The 26,432-nt window shown below is 38.9% G+C and overlaps 1 protein-coding gene across 1 annotated transcript in view; it reads right to left on the reverse strand.

Annotated features, from left to right (window-relative positions):
* The window catches only part of LOC115099566 (wee1-like protein kinase 2), a 135,755-nt gene that overhangs the window by 103,162 nt on the left and 6,161 nt on the right, over positions 1-26,432 (reverse strand). Inside the window, 1 exon segment of the mRNA XM_029617300.1 lies at positions 21,332-21,380. Coding sequence (XP_029473160.1) covers positions 21,332-21,380 — 49 coding nt within the window.

Below are 26,432 nucleotides of genomic sequence, written 5' to 3' on the forward strand. Positions count from 1 at the left end.
GAAAGGTGAAAGTTGAAGGCTATATTCTAAAAATATCTGTGCCCTTGGGTAGAAGCATGATAATAGGGGAAAAAAGAAACATCCAAGGCACAAGACGTTTGGTGGTTTGATGTCTTTCAGGGCAGACTCCTTGTGAAGTACTAAGACCTTGCTTCCTATTACCAACTATACTTATAGTGTTTCTACAAAATCAGAAGCGTTAAGTTGAATATCAGGCCATATGCAAGTGTTTTGATCTATGCTCATCCATGGAAGGCAAATACCTCCAATCCATTATCCAGGGATTATAGGCCTTCAAGTGGATCATCAACAGGGAGACCTTTCTTACAAGTAATTCCAAGGAAGAAAGGTAGTGAGGGCTCCTAGTTGGTTATAGTTCTTATCTGGCCCTCAGGATATCCTCAGAGACAGACAAAGTATATTTATTTAAAAAGGCTTTTATTCTGCCTATAGCAAGATGTTCATAATAGTTTAAAAATAATGTAATCTGCCTATCAAAATACAGACAGACATTAAGAGGAAAATCAACAAGCAATAGTTCCTTCATATTGCTGAATAACTACAATATACAGTTATCTCTAATTTAAAGTCTGCTTATACAGGTGGGTCTTCAAATTGCTTCCTGTAGGTGCCGATGATATTAATAGCAGGTAAACTGTCAGGTAGGGAATTCCAAAGCTTTGGCCCCATTACAAGGAAGGTTCTTGTTCATGTTTTGTTCATTCTTGCTGCCTTTATTGATGGAATTTTTTTATTTTGTCGAGTTTTATATACCGTCATTCGGTTTAGTCATCACAACGGTTTACAAATGTTTCGATGTTTAACAGTTTCCAAATATTCATGTGATTGTCAACATAAATATTGTAGGCTTTATAAAATGTAGATCGTATTTCAAACTATTTGGTTTCAGTTATGTATGTATTACGTGCTTGCATTGGTTCCACATGGTTTGCATAGGGCCAGTAGAAGTGAAGTAATATCTGAGAGCCATTGAGTGTTTTGGTAGGCTTTGTTAAACATCAAGGTTTTTAGTTCTTTTTTTTTTTGAAGGTTTTTAAATTATGCTGTGTTCTAAGTTCGGTTGGGAGGTGTTCCAGAGTTTGGGACTTCCTAGGGATATGGCTCTCTTCCGAGTTGAGGTAAGTTGTTTGGAACGAGTAGGTGGGATCTTTAATAGATCTTTGTTGGCTGAGCGGAGGTTTCTGTTTGGGGAGTGTAGTTTTATAGATGTACTTAACCAGTTTGTTTGTTTTTCGTATATTATTTTGTGTAACATGGATAGTATTTTGTATTATATCCTGAAATTTTATTGGGAGCCAGTGTAGTGAAATAAGTGTAGGAGTAATGTGATCATGTTTTTTTAAGTTCCAGTGAGTATTCTGGCGGATTTGTAGTGGTCAGATGGTGGTGAGAGGTAAGTTGAATAGTAGGGAGTTGCAGTAGTCCAGGTTGGAGAAGATGAGTAGCTGAAGGACTGTTCTGAAGTCGTTGGGAGATAGGAAAGGTTTTAGACATCGTAGGGTTAGGAGTTTGTGATCTCCATCTTTGATTTTAGAAGTGATTGTGTCAATTATGACTCCTAGGTTGCGGGCATGAGTGACAGGTGAGATTGCAGCTTTTTGGTTCATTAAGTTGAAAGGGGGTAGTCGAGGAGCATTGTTCTTTCTGTCCAGTATGATTATTTCTGTCTTATTGAAGTTTAGGATGAGTTTCATGTTGGTTAGTAGTTTTATTTTGGTGAGGTAAGTGGCTGTTTTTTTGTAGGTGTCTTCCAGAGTGTTGTGAATTGGGATTAATATTTGGATATCATCCGCATATATGAAGTGGGTCAGTTTAAGGTTTGAGAGGAAGTGGCATATCGGGAAGCAGATAAATGTTGAAGAGTGTTGCAGATAGGGCGGAGTCTTGGGGAACTCCGGTGTCATGGTTTATTTTCTTTGAGAGGATGTCATTGATCGATACTTGGTAGGTTCTTTGTGATAGATAGAATGTGAACCATTGTAGGGTTTTATCTTTTGCACCAATTTCAGAGAGACGGTCAATCATGATTGAGTGGTTTACTGTGTCGAAAGCTGCTGATAGGTCAAGTAGGACTAAAAGGTAGTTGTGTCCTTTTTCAAAGCCTTTGAGCACGGTGTCGTTTAAGGATAGGAGTAGTGACTCAGTGTTCAAGGTGTTTCCTGAAGCCAAATTGCATGGGGAGCAGGATGTTTTCTTCCAGGTGGTTGCTGAGTTGGGAGTGGATGATTTTTTTGATAATTTTGGCAATGAATGGTAGGTTTTATATGGTTCTGTAGTTTAATGGGTTTTCTGGATCAAGGTTAGTCTTTTTCAGGATCGGTTTGATAATGCTGATTTTAGGCAGTCTGGGTAATTTCCTTCTGTGAGGTATAGGTTTACAATGTCGGTTAACATTTTGGTTATTGATGGTTCGATTGCTTTGCTTGTCGGTATGGGTATGCAATCAATAGGGTGTTTAGCTGGGTTCACTTTTTTGATGATTGTTTGGATTTCCAGTGAAGATGCTATATCAAAGTTGGGCCACCTTGTTGTTTGATTGATTTGTATTTTCGGGTCTTGCGTGTTGAGGTTATTTATGAGGTTTTTTATTTTTTCGTTAAAGAAACCTGCGAAGTCGTTGCTTGTGATCTTGGAGGGTGATGATATCTGGTCATTTGAGGATTTGGTTAGGCTTTGTATGATATTGAAAAGCATTCTTGGGTTATGTTGGTATTTGTTTATTGCCAGTAGATTCTTATCACCTGAGCACAAAGAACAGGTAGGAACATTGATTTAACAAATTCGATAAGATGGACCATCTAACTTCCAAACCTTAATCATCATAATCAAAATGTTGAAGTCAATACGATAATTTTACCGGGATCCAATGTAATTCATACAATCGTGGATGTATATCTATCTATATATTTGGAAACTAACCTGATTCTAGCTGGAAGATGAGAAATTTCGCTCAACACTAGAAATAAGCAGCAATGTCGCTGAATATGACCAATACTGGATAAGAAACCAGGGCAGACATTTCCCTCCTGTTTTTCCCTCTGAATTCTGCAATATGCTTCTCACATGATAATTGTTTGGCAAAACATGAATAATTTGTTCTAGGAACCACAGTCCATTTTAAAGAGTCAGTATGTAATTTAGGTTTCATATTTGACCCAAGGCTTTCTTTAAGTATCATCTACACTGTTTAGTTTTTTTTAAATTCAGCTATTACAAACTTAGACTGATGAGACATTGAAATACTGTATATTTTAGATGGACCACCATCCAAAAGTAATTTCCAAGTATTTGTTTTATCTATTATAAACTTCTGTAATTCTTTGCTTGTTGGCTTGCCAGCAGTCTTTTTCTCAGAGCAGTTAGTTTTGCAGAATTCGGCAGCACACCTGATTCTAGCTAGACAGCGCACAGTCTATATATGGCATGAAATGAGCCACAAGACCGAAACCATTTAAAATGTTCTGAAAGTGACAAATGGTTCAGTAAGATATATGGTCTAAGACGGCATGAAGAAATCCATACTAGTGAAAAGCCATTTCAATGTTCTGAATGTGGCAAATGTTTCCGTTAGAAAGCTGGTCTTGAAAAGCATAAGAGTCCACACTGGTGAGAAACCATTTAAAATGTGCCGAGTGTGATAAATGTTTCAGTAAGACATTTGATCTTAAAATACATGAAACACACTGGTGAGAGATAAATATTTATAAACAGAAGGAGGTAGAAAAAGTATTGAGAGAAACAATCAGTACAGAATACTATAGAAGAGTGAAGCAGATATTGAAGAGTGCCTTAAAAGCATGAAATAAGGTACAAGTTAACAACTGGCTTGTAATTCCTGCACTCTCATACTGCTTTAGCTGTTTAAAAATGCTTATAATTTTACTTCAAAGCATGATAGTAAAGAACCATGGTTTAAGAATGATGAGGAATTAATTGTAATGAGGGAGTGAGGGAATTACAAGACTAAGAATGGCAAGTGTTCTTTGGATTAGAAGCATGGAGGATAAAATGTAATGAAACAATTTATAATGTTCTGATTGCCATGTATTAAATTTAAAATGTATTGATTTTATATATTAGCTATTAGATATCTTTTCTGTATCATCTACATCATTTTAATAAGTGGTCTTGATTTGTAATAGGATATTGCATCTGATGTGTCAGATTTGTTTTCTAATATGAATGTTATTTTGTAAACCATTGTGATCTTGATTTGGAACGATGGTATAACATTTTTAAATAAAATGTCTCCTTCATTCACTCAATCAACTAAATACTTGCAGAAAGCTGATCAAAGCACATCATTCAGATTTCACTTTAGGGTTAAAAAAAAAACACAAAACCCCTAAACAAAAACACAACTACATATCTGCGTACAATTTAAAATTTGACAACACACTTATCCAATAAGGAACAAAGGGGCTTTAAATATATTCTGAAGAGTGCTGCAGCTAACACTGACCCCCTATAGTACACAAGAGATATCAAACCAAAATCAGATTCTGCAAAAGAAACCTGTTTTCTGTCATGGAAATAAGAACTAAACCATGCTAGAACAGCCCCTTCCATTCCTATGGATTTTAATCTCTGTAACAGAGACAGGTGCTGTGTCCTTTTCACAGCAATGATACAGCAATAGTTTACACTTCAGTAGGTATTATGGTATTCCTTAACAACAATATTCTATAAGATAGATCATCTCATATATGTAGGAAAACTGTAAAGGTAAACTGCTTCTCTGTGTAGTATATGAACCCAGACTATCAGAGCTGGGACAATGCAAAAGACCTGTCAAACAAGGAAGGGCTCCCACAACTCATTTTCTACTCACACCACCATATTGTTCCATGTGCTGTGCTTCTGGTATAAAAAACCTCCATTCTCCAAGGAGCTGGCTCCATGATTTGAGATGCCCCCCTACAAATTTGGAATATGGGCAGGCAAGACCATATACAATAGATTTATAGGTGGCCTAAGTGAAGGAAATGGTGTTGGCCCTTTATATACAGGGGTACAAGGTAACCTGTTCAGTTTCACTTAGCAAAATTCTGTACATGGCTTGACACTGAGGGACAGAGAAACCACATACTAAAAAAAAAAAAAAGGAATGTAGGCTGCAGAGTGAGCTTTAATATATTTATCTTCTCTCCATATTAAGAATTTATAATCAACATCCTGAGAAGAAGATTAAAGTGACATGAATTAAAGGGTTGATATCTAGCACTAAGGCCTAAATGCACATTACCACAACCCTAAAGCTATGCAACTGCTGTAGTTCTTCCAATATTTAAGCATTTTATATACACTGTTCCAAAAGAAGATCACCATGGTTTACAAAAGCAACATTCATATTCTAGGTCCACACAACAACTAATACATATTCTAGGTCCACCATCAAATACATGTTAACTAGGGGGCTAGGATAGTATTTTGTAATCTACAAGTTCCATTTTAAAATTTCATTCACGCAATAAGTTGTCATAATGTACTTTACATTGCTCATTGTTTATTACTCATTCTATCATTAACTTCATTTCTGAAGAGCCATGTTTTCAGTTCACATCTGAAACTTATCATACGTAACGTCTCTGGTAGAGAATTCCACAACTGGGGGCCCACTGGGGAACATTCAGTTTCTTTTTTGTGTTAGATGTGTAAGAACATAAGAACATAAGAACATAAGAAAATGCCATACTGGGTCAGACCAAGGGTCCATCAAGCCCAGCATCCTGTTTCCAACAGTGGCCAATCCAGGCCATAAGAACCTGGCAAGTACCCAAAAACTAAGTCTATTCCATGTAACCATTGCTAATGGCAGTGGCTATTCTCTAAGTGAACTTAATAGCAGGTAATGGACTTCTCCTCCAAGAACTTATCCAATCCTTTTTTAAACACAGCTATACTACCTGCACGAACCACATTCTCTGGCAACAAATTCCAGAGTTTAATTGTGCGTTGAGTAAAAAAGAACTTTCTCCGATTAGTTTTAAATGTGCCCCATGCTAACTTCATGGAGTGTCCCCTAGTCCTTCTACTATCCGAAAGAGTAAATAACCGATTCACATCTACCCGTTCTAGACCTCTCATGATTTTAAACACCTCTATCATATCCCCCCTCAGTCGTCTCTTCTCCAAGCTGAAAAGTCCTAATCTCTTTAGTCTTTCCTCATAGGGGAGTTGTTCCATTCCCCTTATCATTTTGGTAGCCCTTCTCTGTACCTTCTCCATCGCAATTATATCTTTTTTGAGATGCGGCGACCAGAATTGTACACAGTATTCAAGGTGCGGTCTCACCATGGAGCGATACAGAGGCATTATGACATTTTCCGTTTTATTCATCATTCCTTTTCTAATAATTCCCAACATTCTGTTTGCTTTTTTGTCTGCCGCAGCACACTGAACCGACGATTTCAATGTGTTATCCACTATGACACCTAGATCTCTTTCTTGGGTTGTAGCACCTAATATGGAACCCAACATCGTGTAATTATAGCATGGGTTATTTTTCCCTATATGCATCACCTTGCACTTATCCACATTAAATTTCATCTGCCATTTGGATGCCCAATTTTCCAGTCTCACAAGGTCTTCCTGCAATTTATCACAATCTGCTTGTGATTTAACTACTCTGCACAATTTTGTGTCATCTGCAAATTTGATTATCTCACTCGTCGTATTTCTTTCCAGATCATTTATAAATATATTGAACAGTAAGGGTCCCAATACAGATCCTTGAGGCACTGCACTGTCCACTCCCTTCCACTGAGAAAATTGCCCATTTAATCCTACTCTCTGTTTCCTGTCTTTTAGCCAGTTTGCAATCCACGAAAGGACATCGCCACCTATCCCATGACTTTTTACTTTTCCTAGAAGCCTCTCATGAGGAACTTTGTCAAACGCCTTCTGAAAATCCAAGTATACTATATCTACCGGTTCACCTTTATCCACATGTTTATTAACTCCTTCAAAAAAGTGAAGCAGATTTGTGAGGCAAGACTTGCCCTGGGTAAAGCCATGCTGACTTTGTTCCATTAAACCATGTCTTTCTATATGTTCTGTGATTTTGATGTTTAGAACACTTTCCACTATTTTTCCTGGCACTGAAGTCAGGCTAACCGGTCTGTAGTTTCCCGGATCGCCCCTGGAGCCCTTTTTAAATATTGGGGTTACATTTGCTATCCTCCAGTCTTCAGGTACAATGGATGATTTTAATGATAAGTTACAAATTTTTACTAATAGGTCTGAAATTTCATTTTTTAGTTCCTTCAGAACTCTGGGGTGTATACCATCCGGTCCAGGTGATTTACTACTCTTCAGTTTGTCAATCAGGCCTACCACATCTTCTAGGTTCACCGTGATTTGATTCAGTCCATCTGAATCATTACCCATGAAAACCTTCTCCATTTCGGGTACCTCCCCAACATCCTCTTCAGTAAACACCGAAGCAAAGAAATCATTTAATCTTTCCGCGATGGCCTTATCTTCTCTAAGTGCCCCTTTAACCCCTCGATCATCTAACGGTCCAACTGACTCCCTCACAGGCTTTCTGCTTCGGATATATTTAAAAAAGTTTTTACTGTGAGATTTTGCCTCTACAGCCAACTTCTTTTCAAATTCTCTCTTAGCCTGTCTTATCAATGTCTTACATTTAACTTGCCAATTTGTTGTACTCTGCATTGTTGGTACAGTTAATAGTCCTTTGTTTTGTAATCTTAGTGTTCACTGCGGTGTACATTGTTGAAGTGTCACGCCTAATAAGCCAGGGTTTATGTCGATGATATTGAAAATCAGTGTTAATACTTTATAATGAATTCTGGATTGTACTGGTAGCCAGTGCAAAGCTATCAGTGAGGGGGTTATATGGTCAAATGTCCTTTTTCCTAATTAAAAAAAAAAAAAAGTCTTGCTGAGGCATTTTTTAATAAAAACTGTAGTGGTCTTAATAGTCCTGAAGGTAGGCCTAGTAACAGGGAGTTGCAGTAATCTATGTTTGAGGGAGGTCGATCAGACCCAGTGTCTGGTCGGCCAAGGTAATGTAGGCCCAGGAACGCTCAGGGAGCAGGCCCGCGGTTTCGGCGGTTAGGCGTAGGAGCAGGGTCATACCCAGGGCAGGACGAGCAGTTAGGGGACGGGGGGGGGGGGGGGGGGGACGGGGGGGGGGGGGGAAAATCGCACAGGAATAGGAAGGAGCCGAGTAGGCTCCGGGCAGGAAGGCCCTGATTGGGCAAGTTAGAAAGATGCTGGGGTGCTGGCTGACCTTGATAGGCGAGCTGAAGTGACTGAAGTCACGAGAATAGGCGGGGTTTTGCTGGGCTGCACGCAGCTGGCTCAGTCACTCTCCGGAGCTGCTGCAGCCAGCTGGTCGTTTCCTTCCCACCCGCCCTTTTCTTCTTTTGTTATTGTGTTGTACGGGGTATCGTTGTCGCAGCGGAGGGGGGGGGGGGGGGGGGGAGGGAGGAAGAGTTGTTGAGGGGGATGGCCTGAGCCACTACAGCTCATGTTATTGTTAATGATTGTTCATGCTATAACTTGTATTAGTTGACAACCGGGTGGGGGGGGGGGTCCATTGGCCTGACTCCCTGCTAGCTAGTGGTGGGGGTCCACTGGGTTGGCTCCTTGCTGGGAGGAGGCAGGGGTCTGAACTTGGTGCAAGGGCTGGAATGTTGAGCCGCATGGCTGGTGTTGACAGTCAGTTTCGTTGAAGCGAGATTGTAAATGTTATGTGCAGGGCTCGGGCCTCCCTGGTGTTAATAAAAGCTGCGGCCTTTGTTAAAACCAAACTGATGTCTGTGTATTATTGGAATTTTAAAAAGGGCGGATGCGAGCGAGTGATGTCCTGGACGCCCATGTTATAAAACTGTGCAGAAGTTCTGTAAAGTTAGTAATTGTTTCAACTGATGTAATATTCTTAGCTTGGAGTATCCTGTTTAAATCGGTTTGTGTTTTTTCATTGTAGAGTTCTCATCAATTTGTATTCCTAGGTCCTGTACTTGATCTGAAGGTGTAACGTTAAAATTACCCAGTTCTAGGGGTGGCGGTTTGACTATAGAGGAGGTTTCTCCTTAACCATACGATTTCAGTTCTTTTGTATTTAGTGTTAGTTTCAGCTGGGATAGTTCTTATTGTATTGCCTTCATGTATGTAGACAGAGTTAATGCAGTTTTTTCAAACTATTTGTTGAATGGGATGTAGAATTGTATGTCATCTGCCTATAAGAAGTTGATTCCTAGCTCCACTAGTACTGTACAGAGAGACAGCAAATAAAATGTTGAATAGTGTTGCCGAAAGTGCTGAACTCTGGGGGACACCTGTATCGATTGTAAAGGTGTCAAGATATGCGATAGGACATTCCAAATCAGACTGGGCAATCTAATAGGAAGAGAACCATTTGATAACATTTCCTTCTATTTCAATTTTTTGACTGGTGGCATGGTCCACAGTGTCGAAGGCTGCTGTTAAGTTAATTAGTACCAGGATATAAGATTCATCATTGTCAAGCCCCTGTAGTAGAGGGTCTGTTAAAGGAATGAGTAAAGTTTCTGTTGAACGATGTTTTCTGAATCCAAATTGATTTGAATATAGAATATTGACTTCTAGGTGATTTTCTAATTAAGATAACACTGCTTTTTCTAGGACTTTTGCAATAAAAGGCAAGTTGGATATCGGTCGATAACTGTCCCAGTCGTCAATTCTGCCAGTTGTATTTTTTAGGATTGGTTTAAATTACTGCTTGTTTTGCCCCAGCAGGGGCCAATCCTTCTGATCATGAGTGGTTGATTTGGTTGTGAATGTTGGAGTGATTATACTGTGTACTATTTTCAGGGAACTTGCAGGGATTGGGTCCAGTGGGTGGAAAGCAGGCTTAGTTTTTGTAATGGATTTGTTTAATTTCGAGTTTAGATACTATGTCAAATTTGTTCCATTTTGCTTGTCCATGTTTTTCTTCAGGTTCTTTTGTTGGCGAGCAGGAGGAGAATTGTATTTTTAAAACTACTGATTTTATCTAACAAAGAAGTGGTATATTCATTGCAAGAATTCTTTTGAAAAGTCATAGTTTGAAATGGAGGAAGATAGGTCCTTGATTAAGTTTTTAACTTGTTTCGAAGAGTAATTTGGAATTGAATATATTACACCATTAATCTGTTTGGCATAAAAGTCTTGTTCTTTTTGGAACATTTTATGTCTGGCCTAGGCTTAGTTTATCTGCTATTTCATTGACTATTTTATTCCAGGAGACAAAAGCTGTGGAGGCATTATCTTGATTATTATCTTATTTTTTGTTGGTTTCTTCAAGTATTTTTGGATCCTCTGATACATGCAGAATAATGTGTGGCACATATTTTCAATAGTAATGGTTAAATTGGTTGATAAAGGAACATATGACCCCCTGTCTGGGTTCACTAGAAAGGGGCTAATCATCAAAATGTAGAACTTTCTAGTGATAGGAGGTTCACAGAGGTTTCTAGTGTTGAGTGATGGTGGATGCCTTCCAAAGGAGATGTGTGATATGAGGACATAAAGGGGCTTCTACAAATACTGGAGAGGAGTTGTCAAATTTTTGAGGCTATGGATTTTACAATCTCAGATACTAGCCTTGAAGGCCAGATAGTGGCTAAGGAAGTTTGCTGGAGGAGCAGTAGAGAAAGCCCTCCAGTATAACTGGGGGGAGGGGGGGTGTCACAAAAAAGAATAAGGACCTCATGTCCAGGGGACACCAGTTCTACAACTGTGGGCTTCCCTACACAGAAGGGTTGTAAGAAGGGAAAGATTCCTGTGTTCTTCTGTGGGTCTTAAGGAAGAGCTAGAGTCCTTGGTGGACAGCTGGAGAGGGGAAAATATCCAGGTGATTTTCTGTTGCCGTGATGGGACTAAACTATGAATAACATCTGTGAAGGTTTTGTGATTTGACTGAGAAGCTGCCTTTGATATTAAGTGCTGGACTGTATTTCTCAATATATTTTCTAACTTTTTGAACTTTGATCTCTTTGAGGGTTCACCCACTGTATACAATTTTAATAAATGTTTTCAAAAACTTGCAATATGGGAGTATCCATATACAACAGATTCATAACTGGTGTGGCTATGTCCTTGAGTCTCAGATTAGACAACCAATCTCAAGAGCAGTTTTCCCACTTTGTTGCCCTATTGATATAATCTGAATTTATAATATATTAGGTTTTCTTGTGCCATACTTGTCAATCTGGAGTTCAATTCTTCCCTAAGAAGCATTAGCTTTTCCTTAGAAATTTGAGTCAACTCCTTCATATGTATGCTTCTTAGCTCCGCTTTTTTTTTTTTTTTAGATAAAAAAAAAAAAAAAAAAAAAACTCTTAGATTTGCTCCTCTCTTTTTACTGGCTTGATATGTGATGATGCAACCCCGCATCACAGCTTTCAACGCATTCCAATAAACTATCAGATCAATATCTGGCATATTGTTAAATTCAGACTACTTCCTCCGTTTGTTTCTTAAACTTGCAAATGATTTATCCTCAAAGAAATGGAGGCATTTTTCATTGCCTACTTTGTCACCCCAGACCTTAGTTCCAATGTAATGCTGTAATCATTATCAATAGAAAATTAAACAGAAATGCTACTATAAGAGCTTGCTGAAAAGATGTTCTGAAATTAAAGTTTAATCAGTTCTGGTACAGATATTACGTACATGCAAGAAGTGAGTAAATTCTTCATCTTCTACATGTAAAGTACGCAAGACATCAATTAACTACAATTCCTGACACACAAACCCTACTCTCCCACATCCATTAGATTTTTTTTTATTGGGGGGGGGGGGGGGGCTTAGATGGCTTGCAATCCACAAGGGGATTGTCAACATGTGGGGAGGATATTCCATCATCCTAGGAGATGATTTCAATATTACTTTTATTATTAAAAATGAAGCAAGCAGGGTACAATAAATCAAAATGTATTATCAAAATATAAACCAAAAGGAAATACAGTATAAATTAAAAAGAAAAGAATCCAAAAGATACAAGATTTAAACTAAAATTAAATAATCACAAATGATATACTAAAACTTAAAAAAAACACAACTTTGGTCACCTAGTTGTTACAAGATAAAAGTTTTTACTGCTTTTCTAAACTTTACATATTTTGCTTCTGAATGAATATTAAATGGTAGTGCATTCCACAATAGGAGGATCCTGGTAGCCAAAGGACAAATCCCTAGTTGACTAAGACGAATCACAGATGATGGGGGTAGACACAGACCAATTAAGTTAGCAAAGAAGTATAGAAAGAATGGGAATACTGATTAGTTGCATAAGTGTTAACAGTACCTTCAACCCTTGCAGCATTCCTATAACAATGACAAATCTGTCATTAGAATCAGTGATGCAATCTGACAAAAATCAACATTTTTGTGGATCACTATGGCTACATCCTTCTGACTAAAGGAAAAAGATAACACTTACCCACCCATTCATGCTGTAATGTCAGGTGCTCCTGGTCTTCTAGATGAGTCTCTTGTAAAAAGCCAAAGTTTACCTGTCTATGAAGATCCCTAAGCACTTTTCTTCTTTTAATAGGGTACTGCAAGCCATCTACATTCAGTGTACATATTGTGATTTTAGGCATTAATTCTTAACTGCATCAAGTTTACAGAATACAATCTTACCTCATAAGGCAGGTCCCTCCAGCCTAGGTGCCCCATTTTGTTAAGAAATCTCAGAGGTCAAAGTAACACATTAACATGAGAAGAAATCTTTAAAAAAAAAACCAACAAAAAACCCAACCCACCACACAAAAAACAAAACACAACCACCCACCCCACAAACTACAGTGACACACAATTCTAATCATTCCACAGTCATATCCAAAACATATCCCTTTGCAATTGCACAGGGTGGCACATCATCAGAAGCAGGGAGAAGCCCGTGCTGCTGTCTGTGGACCTGATCCCACTGGTGGCAGAAACAGGAGGTCACAGCAGAAGCAGCCCATTTGGCAGCTCCTCCTCCACTCCTGGCCCCTTGGTATTCAAACACTTTTGGTGCTAGAACTTAGATAGATACCAAAGAACAGCTGGAGATACCTGCAGGTTTGCCTGAGAGGGAGCAAGTGTGTGAGTGTGTGTGTAAGAAAGAAGAAAGTTTGTGCATTCCACTCACACTACTTGACAATCCCAGGGTGAGTGGAAATCAAAAGTTTCCAGGTATGAGAGCATGAATTTTTAAAACTCTTTAGAGTTCTATTTTTCAGGTGTTATTTGCTGTGTTTGTTTTAAAATATTTTACTGGTGTTTGGGACATTAAAAAAAAAAAACAAAAAAAAAAACGTATGAGTTTTTAGTTATTTGATTTTTTTTATTCATCAGCTTTTTTTTTATAGTATGTTTTTTGTATGTATTTTTTTTTCTTGATTTTGTTTTATGTTTGAGGAATGGTGATTTTTTTTTTTTTCATTTTGCACTGCATAGAATGTCTGGCTTATTGCAGTTTCCAGTTCAGTTTTTCTCTGCAAGTTTAAATTTCTACTTTATGGTTGCTCTTTTCTGTATTTGGTGAGGGTCTGTTTATGTTCTGCATGTGTGACTGAGGTGAGGCATTCTCCTAATAGGAAGTGTATTAGTGTTTTAGGACTTTCGGAGGATCAAGCCCACACCCAACACAATAGGCCTAATACCATAGGAGTTCCAGGTGTCTTTTTTTGCAGGGATTTCTGTTTGGCATCACAGCAGGGCATATAAATATAATGTAAGTGATTTTTACCTCAGAATACTGTACTTTAATATTTTCATGTAAAATATAAATGCATAGCTCTTAACTGTGTGTGTACAATTGGGCAGGGAGGGCGATGTGCACCAGCCATGGGTTCGTGTGCGCGTGTTTTTAAAGCTTGTATCACTGAAGGGAACTGGGCCCAGGACAGAGAATGAATGAATTTGGGGGGGGGGGGGGGGGGGGGGAGGAGGGGAAAGAGGAGGCAGCATAGTAATTGTTCGCACAGGGAAGGAAAAAAAAAAAAATTAGTACTGGCTCTGCCCCTGTCATCTAATTGCAGGGGAATGATTCATAAGAATGTGAAGGTAGGAAAGTCCAAAATCCTCATGAAAGGGTACCTTCTGAAATCACTGCAAAGATTTCTTCTTCCTTATGTCTTCACCACTCCAAATGCACTCCTCTTAATACAGGAGGATCTCCCAGAGACAAATGGAGAACATAGTAATTATAAAAAGAAAAAGCAAAATGCTGAAGACTTTTTGGGCAACACCCCTCTGAAATCAGCAACTCCAACTGTCAATTTGCAATATTCTATTAAAGCATATGACCACATTTTAAAACAGGTCCATATAGGCTGAAAAACTGGCCCAGTGTAAAGCCCATGAGTCTAAGATCTACAAACAGCTTATGCAAAAAAAAAAAAAAAAAATGGCCAAAATCCGCTTCTCATTGCACAGTTCCACGGCAAAGCATGCCGCTGACACACTTCACTAAACTAAGGTCACCCAGACCAAACAGAGCCTTCTTTAAGCCTCTTCGTTATTCAGCCGCTCAAAGAATGCTCTGGCTTCCGTTCCTTGCATGAACACTCGTTTCCCAATTATGAAATGCTTGTAGCTTGGCAGGAACTGGAGAGAAAATTTGATTCCTTTGTTGAAAAAAAAAAAAGTGTACAATAATGTCATTTCTTTTTTTGCTGCAAAAGTGCTGGCATCGCAATCAGCAAACACCAGCCATCTGTTGTCGTCATATTGCAGGTCTCTTACTTTATGGTATGCAGCAAGGATTTTAGTTTTATCAATAAAGTTCAAATACTTTATGACGGCTTGCTGTGGTCTGTTATTAAACACCCCACCCAGCAAGATTGGCTTTTTGGTGCAGTCTATGCCAAGGGCCTCAGGGAGCCAGGATGCAGAGAACATGAGCAGAGCTTCCCCTTGCACAGATTCCGGCATGCCCAGTACCCTGTTCTCAGGCTCCATTTTATTTTCTAGTGCTTCACATTTTGCTTGCAGCTATATTACTGAAACAGTTGTCTCCAGTCTGTACCAAATTCGTGACAGAGGTATGAATGTTGTCTACCTTCTCCCAAAGTTTGTCTGCAGATGATTGCAACTTCTGTAGCTCGTCCATCACAGCTGCAGAGATAGCCTGTGTCAACTCCCTAAGCACAGGCACAGATAGCCCCTCTGCACTAGTACTTCATTCCGGTGCCATCTTGTCTTCCAGGTTCTGTGACTTTACAACCACTTGCTGCTTTGCTTTATTTATCCTGGGTTTGATGACAAAATTGTCCATGAGCTCTTAGGAAGGTATACAGCATGTCATGTGAGGCAAATCAGCATTTCTGATTAGCAAAGAATAAATCTCGCAGTGTCTCCAAGGGAGCAAACCCTTCAGACCTCCGCTTAGACTGACTTCTAAAATAAATTCTCTTCTTCTGGAACACCATCTTGTTGTGGACAGCTGTTTGTGTGTGCGCGCAAGTCTCCCCTTGGGTCTCCCAGCTTTTGCTGGTCCCCAGACTGGTGTGACCTCTGGTTTTTATCTGTTCCAGGGCTGCAGAAGAGTCTGCCACCACACTCGCAGCTGCCAAAAGGTGACCCCTGCCAAAAAGGGGGTTATAAAGGCAAGAACCCAGGCGACTAAGGCCATAACAAAATGTACAATAAGTATTATGCTCCAATAAATGTGGTTAACACACATTAGTGGGTAGTATTTTTTTTAATCATCTTTCCCATACATGTCACATAGGAAAAGGGAAGGTCTGCCTTTTACTGTATACTCCATAACAAGGTTAGTAGCTCTCTCCATTACCAGACAGCCACAAAAAGGATGCAACATTCAATTAAAAAAAAATATAGTGTATCTTGTTCATTGAGATGATGCCCACCACTACTTGGCACTCAGTGATGAGAGAACACTGTTTGGAAGACATCTTGATTTCCAAACAGGGCACCGGGTTAAGCACAAGTATATACCGCAAGGAAAATGAACGGAATAATAATCTGTTATGACAGCTTTCATCCAGTCAATTTTAAGAAAAATGTACCCGTAGGTCATTTCCTACGACTTCGGCGGTTATGTACAGAAAAAGCAGATTTTAAAAAATTCAAGCTAAACACATTTTTATTGTTTTAATTCAAGCAGATTAGGTTTGTTTTAAAATTTAATCAAAACTGTTTACAGTTTATTTGTAAAAGCGGTATACAAACACTTAAATAAATAAAATTAATGGCAGAGCAATTTCTACTAAGGAGTTACCCGATGTCATGTGTAAAAGCAGCTTATCGCCATGCTCTTTATGATAACAAACTATTTATTTATAAAAAGAACATCTGAGGGGGATTCGAGCCTGCAAACCCTGGTATTAAGGCACACGTTGACATCTACCCCTATCAGTCACGCTATCCGTAATCACTGGAATATCCTTCAAGAAATTCACCCCTTATTTAAGGACTCAATACGGATCGCTTTTTCAAGGGGGATTCAACATCAGAGATCCTGTAGTGCATGTAAGCCGTAATAATCCCTCTATGTCAGTTCAGTCAACAAAACAATGTTCAGAATGCTCACTTTGTTCACTGAAATCTCCACAGACAACTATTAAATTATCTACTGGTCAACAGGTTGCATTACAAGGTAACATCACGTGCCAAACTAGTTTTGCAATATATGCAATTTTTTGCCCTTGCAAATTGATTTATGTGGGGATGACAAAATGGTTGAATAGGACCAGACTAATTGAACATAGGAGTTGTCTGAAAACAGAGGCTCCTTTAGTTGCACATTTCATCGAATACACCATGGTTTTGAAGACATACAGTGGACAGTATTAGAAATTATACCCTCGCATTGGAGAGGAGGGGACCGTGTCAGGAAGTTGAAGCAGCATGAACAAAGATGGATTTTTCAACTACAATCAGTTTCTCCAAAAAGGGTTAAATAGGAAGATTGAATGGACTTTGTTCATGTGAATATTTTCAATTTAATTTACGCCTTAGTTGATAGCTGTGTGGGGACCTGTCAGCCAATTGCTAATGTATAAGCATGTGCATGAAACATTTAAATAGACTCGATCTGGGAAAGGTTCGTCTCCAGGCGGCGCAAATGTGAATGATGGCGGCCTTAAGCAATGAGTTGGTATATTATTCCCAGGGCATGAGATGCTCATGTTAATGTCATTCTTTCAGAAGAGAATTCAGAGGAATTAAAATATAACTCTTCACTGACAATTTGAATCCAGAGGGTTCCTGACAAAGCGAGATGCAAAAATCATGATATCATGTTGGACTGGACACAGGACTGCAAACTCTCACTGAAGGGGGAAGTATTTCAATTTTCAAAAAAATGTAATGCATTAAGAATTTTTCATAAAAGGTTTAAAAAAAAAAAAAAAAACACCCCACTGGATTTTTTATAAAAATTAAGGAATTAGGACCAATGATTAAAGATAACCCCAAAGCGGTAAAAATATTGAGCGAAAATACTCATCCGTGGAGTGTTAAAAATTCAAAATATAAACAGTAGAAAGTTTAATAAGTTAAAAAATTGGAATGTTTTAAAATATCTCTCTCGGAGCATTGAGTCGGGTGTAATTTGGAAATCAACGTCTTTGACATAATTACTCTCGTTGGTTAAGGGAAGTTTTTTCATAACAAGAACATAAGATATGCCATACCAGGTCAGACCAAGGGTCCATCAAGCCCAGTATCCTGTCCCTAACAGTGGCAAATCCAAGTCACAAGTACCCAAACATAAAAAATAAAAATAAAAATCGATCCCATACTACTAATGCTGGCAACAAGAAGTGGCTATTCCTTATTGATTAAATAGTAGTTTTATGGACTTCTCCAGGAACTTATCCAAACCTTTTTTTAAATCCAGCTACACTAGCTGCCTTAACCACATCCTCTGGCGATGAATCCCAGAGCTTAAATGTGCATTGAGTGAAAGAATTTTCCCCAAAATTGTTTTAAATGTGCTACTTGCTAACTTCATGGAGTGCCCCCTAGTCCTTGTATTATCTGAAAGAATAAATAATTTCACCTTTATCTGTTCAAGTCCTTTCATGATTTTATAGATCTCTATCATATCCCCCCTCAGCCGTCTTCTCCAGGCTCTAACTCTTTTAGCCTTTCCTCAAAAGGGGAGATGTTCCATGCCCTTTATCATTTTGTTCATCCTTCTTTGTACTTTCTTTAATGCAACTATATCTTTGAGATATGGCGACCAGAATTGTACACAGTATTCAAGATGCGGTCTAATCATTGAGTGATTATAGAGGCATTATGATATCCTCCATTTTATTTGCTATTCCCTTCACAATATAGTTTGATTTTCTGACTGCCATAACACCCTGAGCTGATGATTTCAATGTAATAATTATGACACCCAGATCTTTTACTTGCATGGTAACTCCTAAAATGGAACCTAACATTGTGTAGCTACAACATAGACTATTTTCCTTATATGCATCACTTTGCACTTGTCCACATAATTCATCTGCCAGATGGACGTCCAATATTCCAGTCTTGCAAGGTCCTACTGCAATTTATCACAATCTGCTTGCAATTTAACTACTCTGAATAAGGTGTCATCTGCAAATCTGATCACCTCACTTGTCATACTTCTTTCCAGATCATTTATAAATATATTAAAAATCACCAGTCCAAGTACAGATCCCTGAGGCACTCCACTGTTTACCTTTTTCTACTGTGAAACAGACTATTTAATACTACTGTTTCCTGTCTTTTAACCAGTTTGCAATCCACAAAAGGGCAGCTTTGGGGGCCGGAGTTGAATTTGCCACATTAAAAATTGCATGTTGGGCACCCAGCAATTTTATGCATTGGGGGGAGGGGGGTTAATAGCTAATAGCCTCATCTACATAGAATTTACATGTGATGAGCATTATCAGTTATGTATTTGTATGGGCAAGCATTTAGGATGTACTAATCTCCTTGTTGCATCAGGTGCTAGTCTAGTGCATCCAACTGTGCATAAACGTGTGCACTAAGTGAAGTGCGCTATATTGCATCAGCCAGTAAGTGGATAAGATATCTGCCTTTTTTTTTTTTTTTTTTTAACTTTTACACACATACAAATTGTGATTCCAATAAAGTTTCCTGAATCTGAAAGGACACCGAGACACCAAGTAACCAAAATTCTGCCTGTAGTGCAACACTGGTGAAAGAGGAACAGAAATGCATTACCTCCAATACTATGCAAAATATAAAAAGGTATCAGAGCTGCACATTTCCCAAAGACTAAAAGAGAAAAATCAAAGACTGCCCATAAATGTATGAGCAGGAAAAAAAACAAACACTCTGTATAATCCTGGGGAAAAAACAGGAGAAACAACTTTAGCAGCAAAATAGGTTTTATCAGCCAGGTCTTCCCAGCAGAGATCCTCAATTCCTTGACCAAATTTACCAATCTTAAATCGGAAGTTATATAGTCACTGGGTTCCCAATGTTATTCCAACTATTCAGTTGTTTTTAATGCAATTGTCTGACAAATTGTTATAATCTGCCATGAGGCCATTCTTGGTATAGGGTGGAACATCAAAATTTCTACAAAAATATCCTGCAACCATGCCAGAAACAAAACCTGACTCTGTACAATACAGAACAGATCCTGAACCAGACAACTTTCCTTTCTGCACCCTATAAATGTGTTTTACTGCTTATAGCACTATACTTTTTCTTCTCCTTTGGGAGCAATTTAACACAATACGTTTTAATGCAAAGTCCATGGGTACTTTTATCCATAGGTTTTGCACTTATTTTCAAACTACTAGGGATGTGAATTCATATTAAACAAAATTTGGTTTTCATTACATTTCCAAGAGGAAATCCCATCTCGCTCACTACATATGTAGAAAGGGGACACTTCTCTCCTTCCCTCCCTAGGCTTGCCAACAACCCCCTCCAGAACACCAAGGATCTTACTCTATCCGCAATGTTAAAAAATACACAGGGATGCTTTTGGAATAATCCCTGGCAGGTCAGAAGCTCCTGCCTGCTATGGACTCCACAGATGGGGTAATTTGTAAGCAAGCCTAGGGATCTTTTTTATTTTTGAAGTACATATAGTCTGTGGGGGTCAAGTCTAGTGGTCAGGTTTTATTGCATGCTATTTGCCAATAACACAGAAAAAACGGAAATAAAAATAAACATAAAAAAATAGTTAAAACCTTCCCCCAAAGAGCAAACAAATGTTCAGTGTGTACATCCCTAACTAATGTGTACGTACTTTCCCTTTGAAAATTGCCCAAGGAAAAAAAGAACCACAGATTTGTGCCTCCTCTTTCTGTGGGTACTTTTTTTTTCAGCCAAACTATATGCCTCACCTGATTTAGACCTCCCCTGGAATGCTTCTAGGAATATGTATATCAAATGTGTGTGTTTAATCCCCTGCGCATTCAGAGATCTGCATTTGTCTGAAACAAAAGATGTTTCCTTTTTTCTTTTCATTAAAAAAAACAAAAAAAAAATAAACCACCTCAACCCCCACAATGCAGTCAAAAAAAGCCTGTTGAGCCCTCAATCTTGATTCCCAAGCACTCCTATCCTCTTCCCTGCCCTCTTACCAAGCTATTCTTCACAGGGCAGAAGCGATCTCCACTCAATCCTTCCCCACCAGTACTGCAATTAAGAATGGCACCAGCAGACCAAGGCTGGCATCATTTTAAAATTTCTTCCATACAAAGTTGTAGCAACCTAGCCCTGGCCAGTGACATTGTAAATTTTGCCATACAAAATGGTGCCAATTACCTCCTTGCCATTTTGTACAGAAAAAACTTAAAATGGCACCAACCTTGGTTCACAGACACTATTTGTAATTGCAGAACCAGTGGACCAGGAAGAATCAGAGATTGCTCGTGCCCTGTTTTGTAAGATGGTTTGGTAGGGGGGCCCAGAAGTAGTCATTTTAGGGGGGGGGGGGGGGTACATGACCATCTTTCAGGATTTACTTTGTTTTAAATAAATGAAAAGAAACCAGCACACACACACAAAACTAAATGTTTGTACACATCCCTAGTAGGTAAAGTTGGAAAATTGCTTTGAGTATATGGCTTTTGACAATTGCCCTTTTTATGTATTGTTTTGGTAACACATGTACAAAATTGTCAGGTCATACAAGTTTTCTGACTGAATAGGGATGACGCTAGGCAGGGGAGGCAAGCAAAGAACAATAGAAAGGAGGGAGTTGACATGCTGTAACTACTACCAACGAGGGAGCACTGTGCCCAATCATGGGGGTGAGCAGCTTCGGTTTTCACATAGGGTAACTGTTGGCCCTATAACCTCTCCGCCCAAAAACACACAGGATGAAGGCCATTACCTTACAAGGTAGGAGCACCTCATCCTCTTCTATTACACCTGCAGTTCTCCTGGAATAAGAAAAGAGAAGAAAGTCACACTGTATCTGCATATGGCAAGTCTGGTGTCCTACTTGCATTAGGTTCCAGCAGATACAGAAGTTCCTATATTAAAATGAAGGACTTAAAATTTTATCTTTTAAACTAATATACAGATAAAACACCCAATACAAAAAAATAAAATAGGTGCTTACACCACTTCCCCTAGTACTCTCATCTCTCCCCTTCCTGTCTTGGATCCCTCACTCTGTTTTTGTGCCTTTTCCATGTGGGTAATTGTTCGGTTGCAAAAATATATGTATTTAATTCGACCAGAATAAAAAAAAAAAAAAAAAAAAAAAAGAGGATACCCAACAATAGTAACTGTGTTACAAAAAACACCCACATTTTTTTATACTCAAAAAGAATCAATAATTAGCTGGAAAACAACTCAATTTACAGTTCATGAATACCTAAGAATACTAATTATAATGAGACCTTTTGGTTAAGGTCTGCTCTCCATAAACAAGCAGATTTACATTAGCCATGTCACATGGGTATCAGACTGTGCCAAATAGACCCTTCTCTCATAGCTCCAAGAGCTTTTGCTCTACTGAGTATATGGAGGAGTTCCTGCGCAGACATTGACAGAGGGGCTCATGAGGCAGTTTTATAGCTAAATCTAGCTAGGCAGTACACTCTCCAGGGAGGCAGGCGGGTATTTAGCATTCTTAATTCATCCTGCTGTGTATGGAAAACCCCATTTACAGTAAGCACACTTGCTTTCTCCATTGACAAGCAGGGCTGAATTAGTCGCATTTAGTGAATAAGCAACCCAGACTGTACTGAGGAGAATAGGTTATACAAAACTGCTTGGCCAAATGTACTTGATAAATTGTCCAGAGACAGTAATGAAACATGAAGGTGTGCACTGATGACCAAGTTGAAGCTTTGCAAGTGTCTTCAATAGGTACAGCTCGCAGATAGGCTACTATGCAGCCATGGCCATCACTTGAGCCTTAACAGAGTCTGTAATCCGAGGCCAGTAAGAACATAATGTGTGATACAGTCTGCTAGCCAAATGGATAAAGCTCTTTTGGCTACTGTTATGTCCACTGAGTTAGGATCATAAGAAATGAATAACTACAAGGTTTGATGAGGTGGTTGTGATATCTTCCAGTAATAAGTCAAGGCTCTTTTGCAGTCCAAGGAATAAAAGGGCTTTTTCACCTTCATGTGGTGCTAAAAAAATACATCTAGGATTCAAAAACCCAAGGGAGAAGTACAGTGTATAGGGCTGAAACTCCTAAGCACAAAAAGAAGAGCAGGACCTGGGGGAAATCATATCTGATGACCTTAAGATAGCCAAAAGGTGAATAAGGCTATGAGAAAAGCCAGAAAGATGCATAGGGAGAGGAATGGTCAGGAAAAAAAAAAAAAAAGAGGGAAGCAATATTAGCCCTGAATAAATCTCTGGCGAGATCTCACTTGAATACACTATACAATTCTGGAGACTGTATCTTTAAAAAGGATATAAACTGGTTGGGGTCTGTCCAAAGGGTGGCTACTAAAATGGTTGGTATCTTTGTTCTAAAGCATATGGGAGCAGAAAAAAAATCTAAACATATATACCATAGAGGAAAGGTGGGATAGGGGAGATACAAGAGAGACATTAAAATACCTCCAAGGTTTCCATGCAGAGGTGACAGGCTCTTTTCCAAAGGAAAGGAAGCTCTAGAATGAGTGGCTATGGGATGCCAGTTAGAGGGTAGACTCAGGAGTAATCTAAGGAAATATTTCTTTGCTGAGAGAGTAGTGGATGCATGAAATAGCCTTCATATATAAGTGGTAGAGACAAGGACTGTATCCAGAATTCAAGAAAGGTGGTGCCCTCTCTTATCAGCAGGGATTGAGAAGCTTACCATCTGGCGCCTTGCTGTTCCTGGCCCCGGAACATCTGACTGGTTGAGGGATTTGGAGACGCCGTGGTCAACGTCAGCGGGAGGCTCCTGGCCTTCTCTTCAGAAGGTGGTGCCCTATAGGATGCTGCTGCACCAAAGGGGTGCACCCCTAGGACGTTTTTGTGGCAATGGAAGCTGGTTGCTGACAGTTTGAATGGCTTCTTGGTTCTCCAAACAGTTTTCTTTCTAAATATGGTGAAAAGGAAAGTTTGCTGTGCTCTTCTTTGCCACTACCTGCCCCCTCACACTTAAATTGTATCTATGCTTTTAGGAACCACAGAACAACATCTGGTGAATCCCTTACTGCAAGCAATGCCAGAGGGTCGGCAAACCTTCAGAGTTGGAAGCATCTTTGAGTCCAGATTATCGCTCTCCTCCCCTGGTGTGGGAATCCAAGAGCAGAGTAGAGACTGAGTCTGCTTTGGCCAGGCTGTGGCCAGTTCTGTAACCTTAGCTCTTGTGAGGGTTTCAGTAAGCAAGGTTTTTGAAGCTTCATGGAAAAACAAACAGCCTTGAAAGACCCGATGCCATCAGTTTGGAAGATGTTTGGCAAGCCATGGTTTCCTTAGAAAGGACTGCAAGTAAGATATTTAGTTTCTCTTCAGTAGAGCTGATAGGACAGTTATTTGCTGCTCAAGTTATTTCTGCGTTCATAAGGAGGATCAAAGTTTCAAGAGTTGCCTCAGTTAAGGACAGTGCTGTAATACATAGAAGGCTTACAGTTTTGAGAACAGGTGTATGACTCTTAGCTTTAAATACTTAAATTTTACTATAATCTCCTCTTATTGGTCCCCAAGAGTAAAAGAAATATAAGAAATAGGGCTTGTGTATTCAGAAGAATTTCACTGGGCAACAAATTTTCACCAAAAGTCAAGTTACAGAAATGAAATTAGTCAATTCTTATACATTTCCATGTGCTAAACATGAATGTGACTGAAAATGCAAAAATTGGCTCTAGTTTTTTTGTAATATGCAATAATATAATTACATCTTGAATTGTATGCCAATAGTAGGAGACCTACGGTCTCCTACTATTGGCTTGTCTTTGCTTGTCTCTTGTACACCTGTTCGGGAGCATCTCTGCAGAGTGTCCAGCAGTAGTCAGCCAGCATGAATATTTCAAATGCTCACCCTTTCTGACTGGGCTTCATATACTACACTGCTGACGTCAGCTTACTCAGCAGCAGCATGGCAGTAGAACTGCATTGCATCAGAAAATGATGTTAATAAATTCTGGATGATGTGTGCATGATGGTATTATGCAATATACATCATTCTAGGCTTATTACAGTCCTACTGGATAAATTTACATAACTAAACATAGAAAGTGAACTATATTAAATATCTTCAAAACGAGAGCCAATAAAACTTTTCATGGTCATATTCGTGTTCAGTACATCAAGATACTACAGAGTAGGACCTTTTTAGGTCAGTAACACTTTCATTGTTGCCCAGTGGAATGATTACCCTCCCTAAAGCTTTTTATTACCTTTTAAGGAAAAAAAAAAAAAAAAAGATGAGAGTGTTGGATACTTCTATTTCACCTGATTTAACTAGTTTTCTGGAGCAAGCAACTGAAGAAATAAAAGGACCCTGCTACCTTATTGATTTCATGTGCATCCACGTCAGAAAAGAATCTTATGGAGGGAGGTTGTTCTTCAGTAAGAAATTATTTTTTTTTATACAGGTCAGGTGGTCTGGGTTTTTCCAGATGTCTGTGAACAGGCTCAGATTAGGAGGAGACTTTTCTTCAGTTAAGGGAAAATATGGTTGGTTTAGGGGGCATTTTAGAGCCCTAAACCTAGCCAAACAAAGACCTTTTTAGACAGTAGGATACTATGGTTCCTGCCCATACTCCAGAATCTGTCTGATTAGTGTTTTTCGAATTCTCTTTATATCAGTAAGTTATGTAAGTAACTTTCCTTATTAAATTTGGCTGCCTCAAGTTTATCCTCATACTCCTTTTTGGGGTCTTGATATGTGGTATTAGTCATAAAATTAATTTCACAAAAGAAAATCGTATCATTGTCTGGATGCAATGCTTTATTTACTACCAAGCAAACATATGCTTGTCAATGTTATCTTAAATTATAAACTAAAAGCTAAAAAATAAAATTCAAGAAAGCATGGGATAATGAGAGGATCTCAGAGAGTGATAGGGATCATAAAGCTTGAATAGTTGTGGTGATGGTGTGGATGGGCAGACTAGACGAGCCGTATTGGTCTTTTTCTGCCACCATGTTTTAATGTCTGGCACACAGGGGCGTTGATGCTCACTCTTACTTTTTTCCTCCTTTACCTCTGAATACATACATTAAAAAAAATAATGTTAATTTCATTGGTGGTCAGGGAGGATCCAGGTAGGGCTGCAGAATTAGATTAGAAGAGACCCTTTTGGTGTCTTAGGGTCTTCATTATTAGGCCAATTTTGCAAAGAGTATTACTATGGAACAAAAAGCTAAGCAATTTGTTTCTGCATCTGATTAAGAAATAAAAGATTAAAGTTACAACTGTCTGAAAACAAGAATTTAAGGCCACACCAAGGATATTAGATCATAAAAAAAACAAACTGCAATTGTTCCCCTTTTCATAGGAGATAAACAAGTTTTTCTGTTGAAAGAGTGAAAAACATCACATGATGCAATCTGGGTGGCTGGTCCTGGCTGCTGTTGGGGGTTCAGCCTTTGCTTTCATGGCTTTCTCCAAACAGGTGACCCTTGCCTTGTGTACTTATAGGAGAATGCCTCACCATCCTAAACCTATGCCAGTCCATTGGGTGCTGTGAACCTGATGACTCCACCCATGCCCTATCCTCAAGGAGTCTCTGGCACTCAGATTTCCCCAGCTTGGAAGGAGCTTTTCTAACTCCTCTCCAAAAATCAGTTTGCCTTTTATTTATTTAGTATTTTTTTATACAGATGTTCATGATACAGATCATATATCTGTTTTACAAGGAACAGGGGGATTTAACAAACCAGAACATTAAACTGCAACGAAGAGGCAAAAGTTACAATAAAACAAGGGTAGGGAACTTGGGGGTATGAAGAAGCTTGTAGTAGGTAGGAAACTATTGCTCAAGCATGATTTTGAAGCTGAGTCTGCCACCTAGATGTGTGGCCATAAA

This window comes from Rhinatrema bivittatum, chromosome 9 (genome assembly GCF_901001135.1).
Source record: "Rhinatrema bivittatum chromosome 9, aRhiBiv1.1, whole genome shotgun sequence".
Classification (NCBI taxonomy): domain Eukaryota; kingdom Metazoa; phylum Chordata; class Amphibia; order Gymnophiona; family Rhinatrematidae; genus Rhinatrema; species Rhinatrema bivittatum.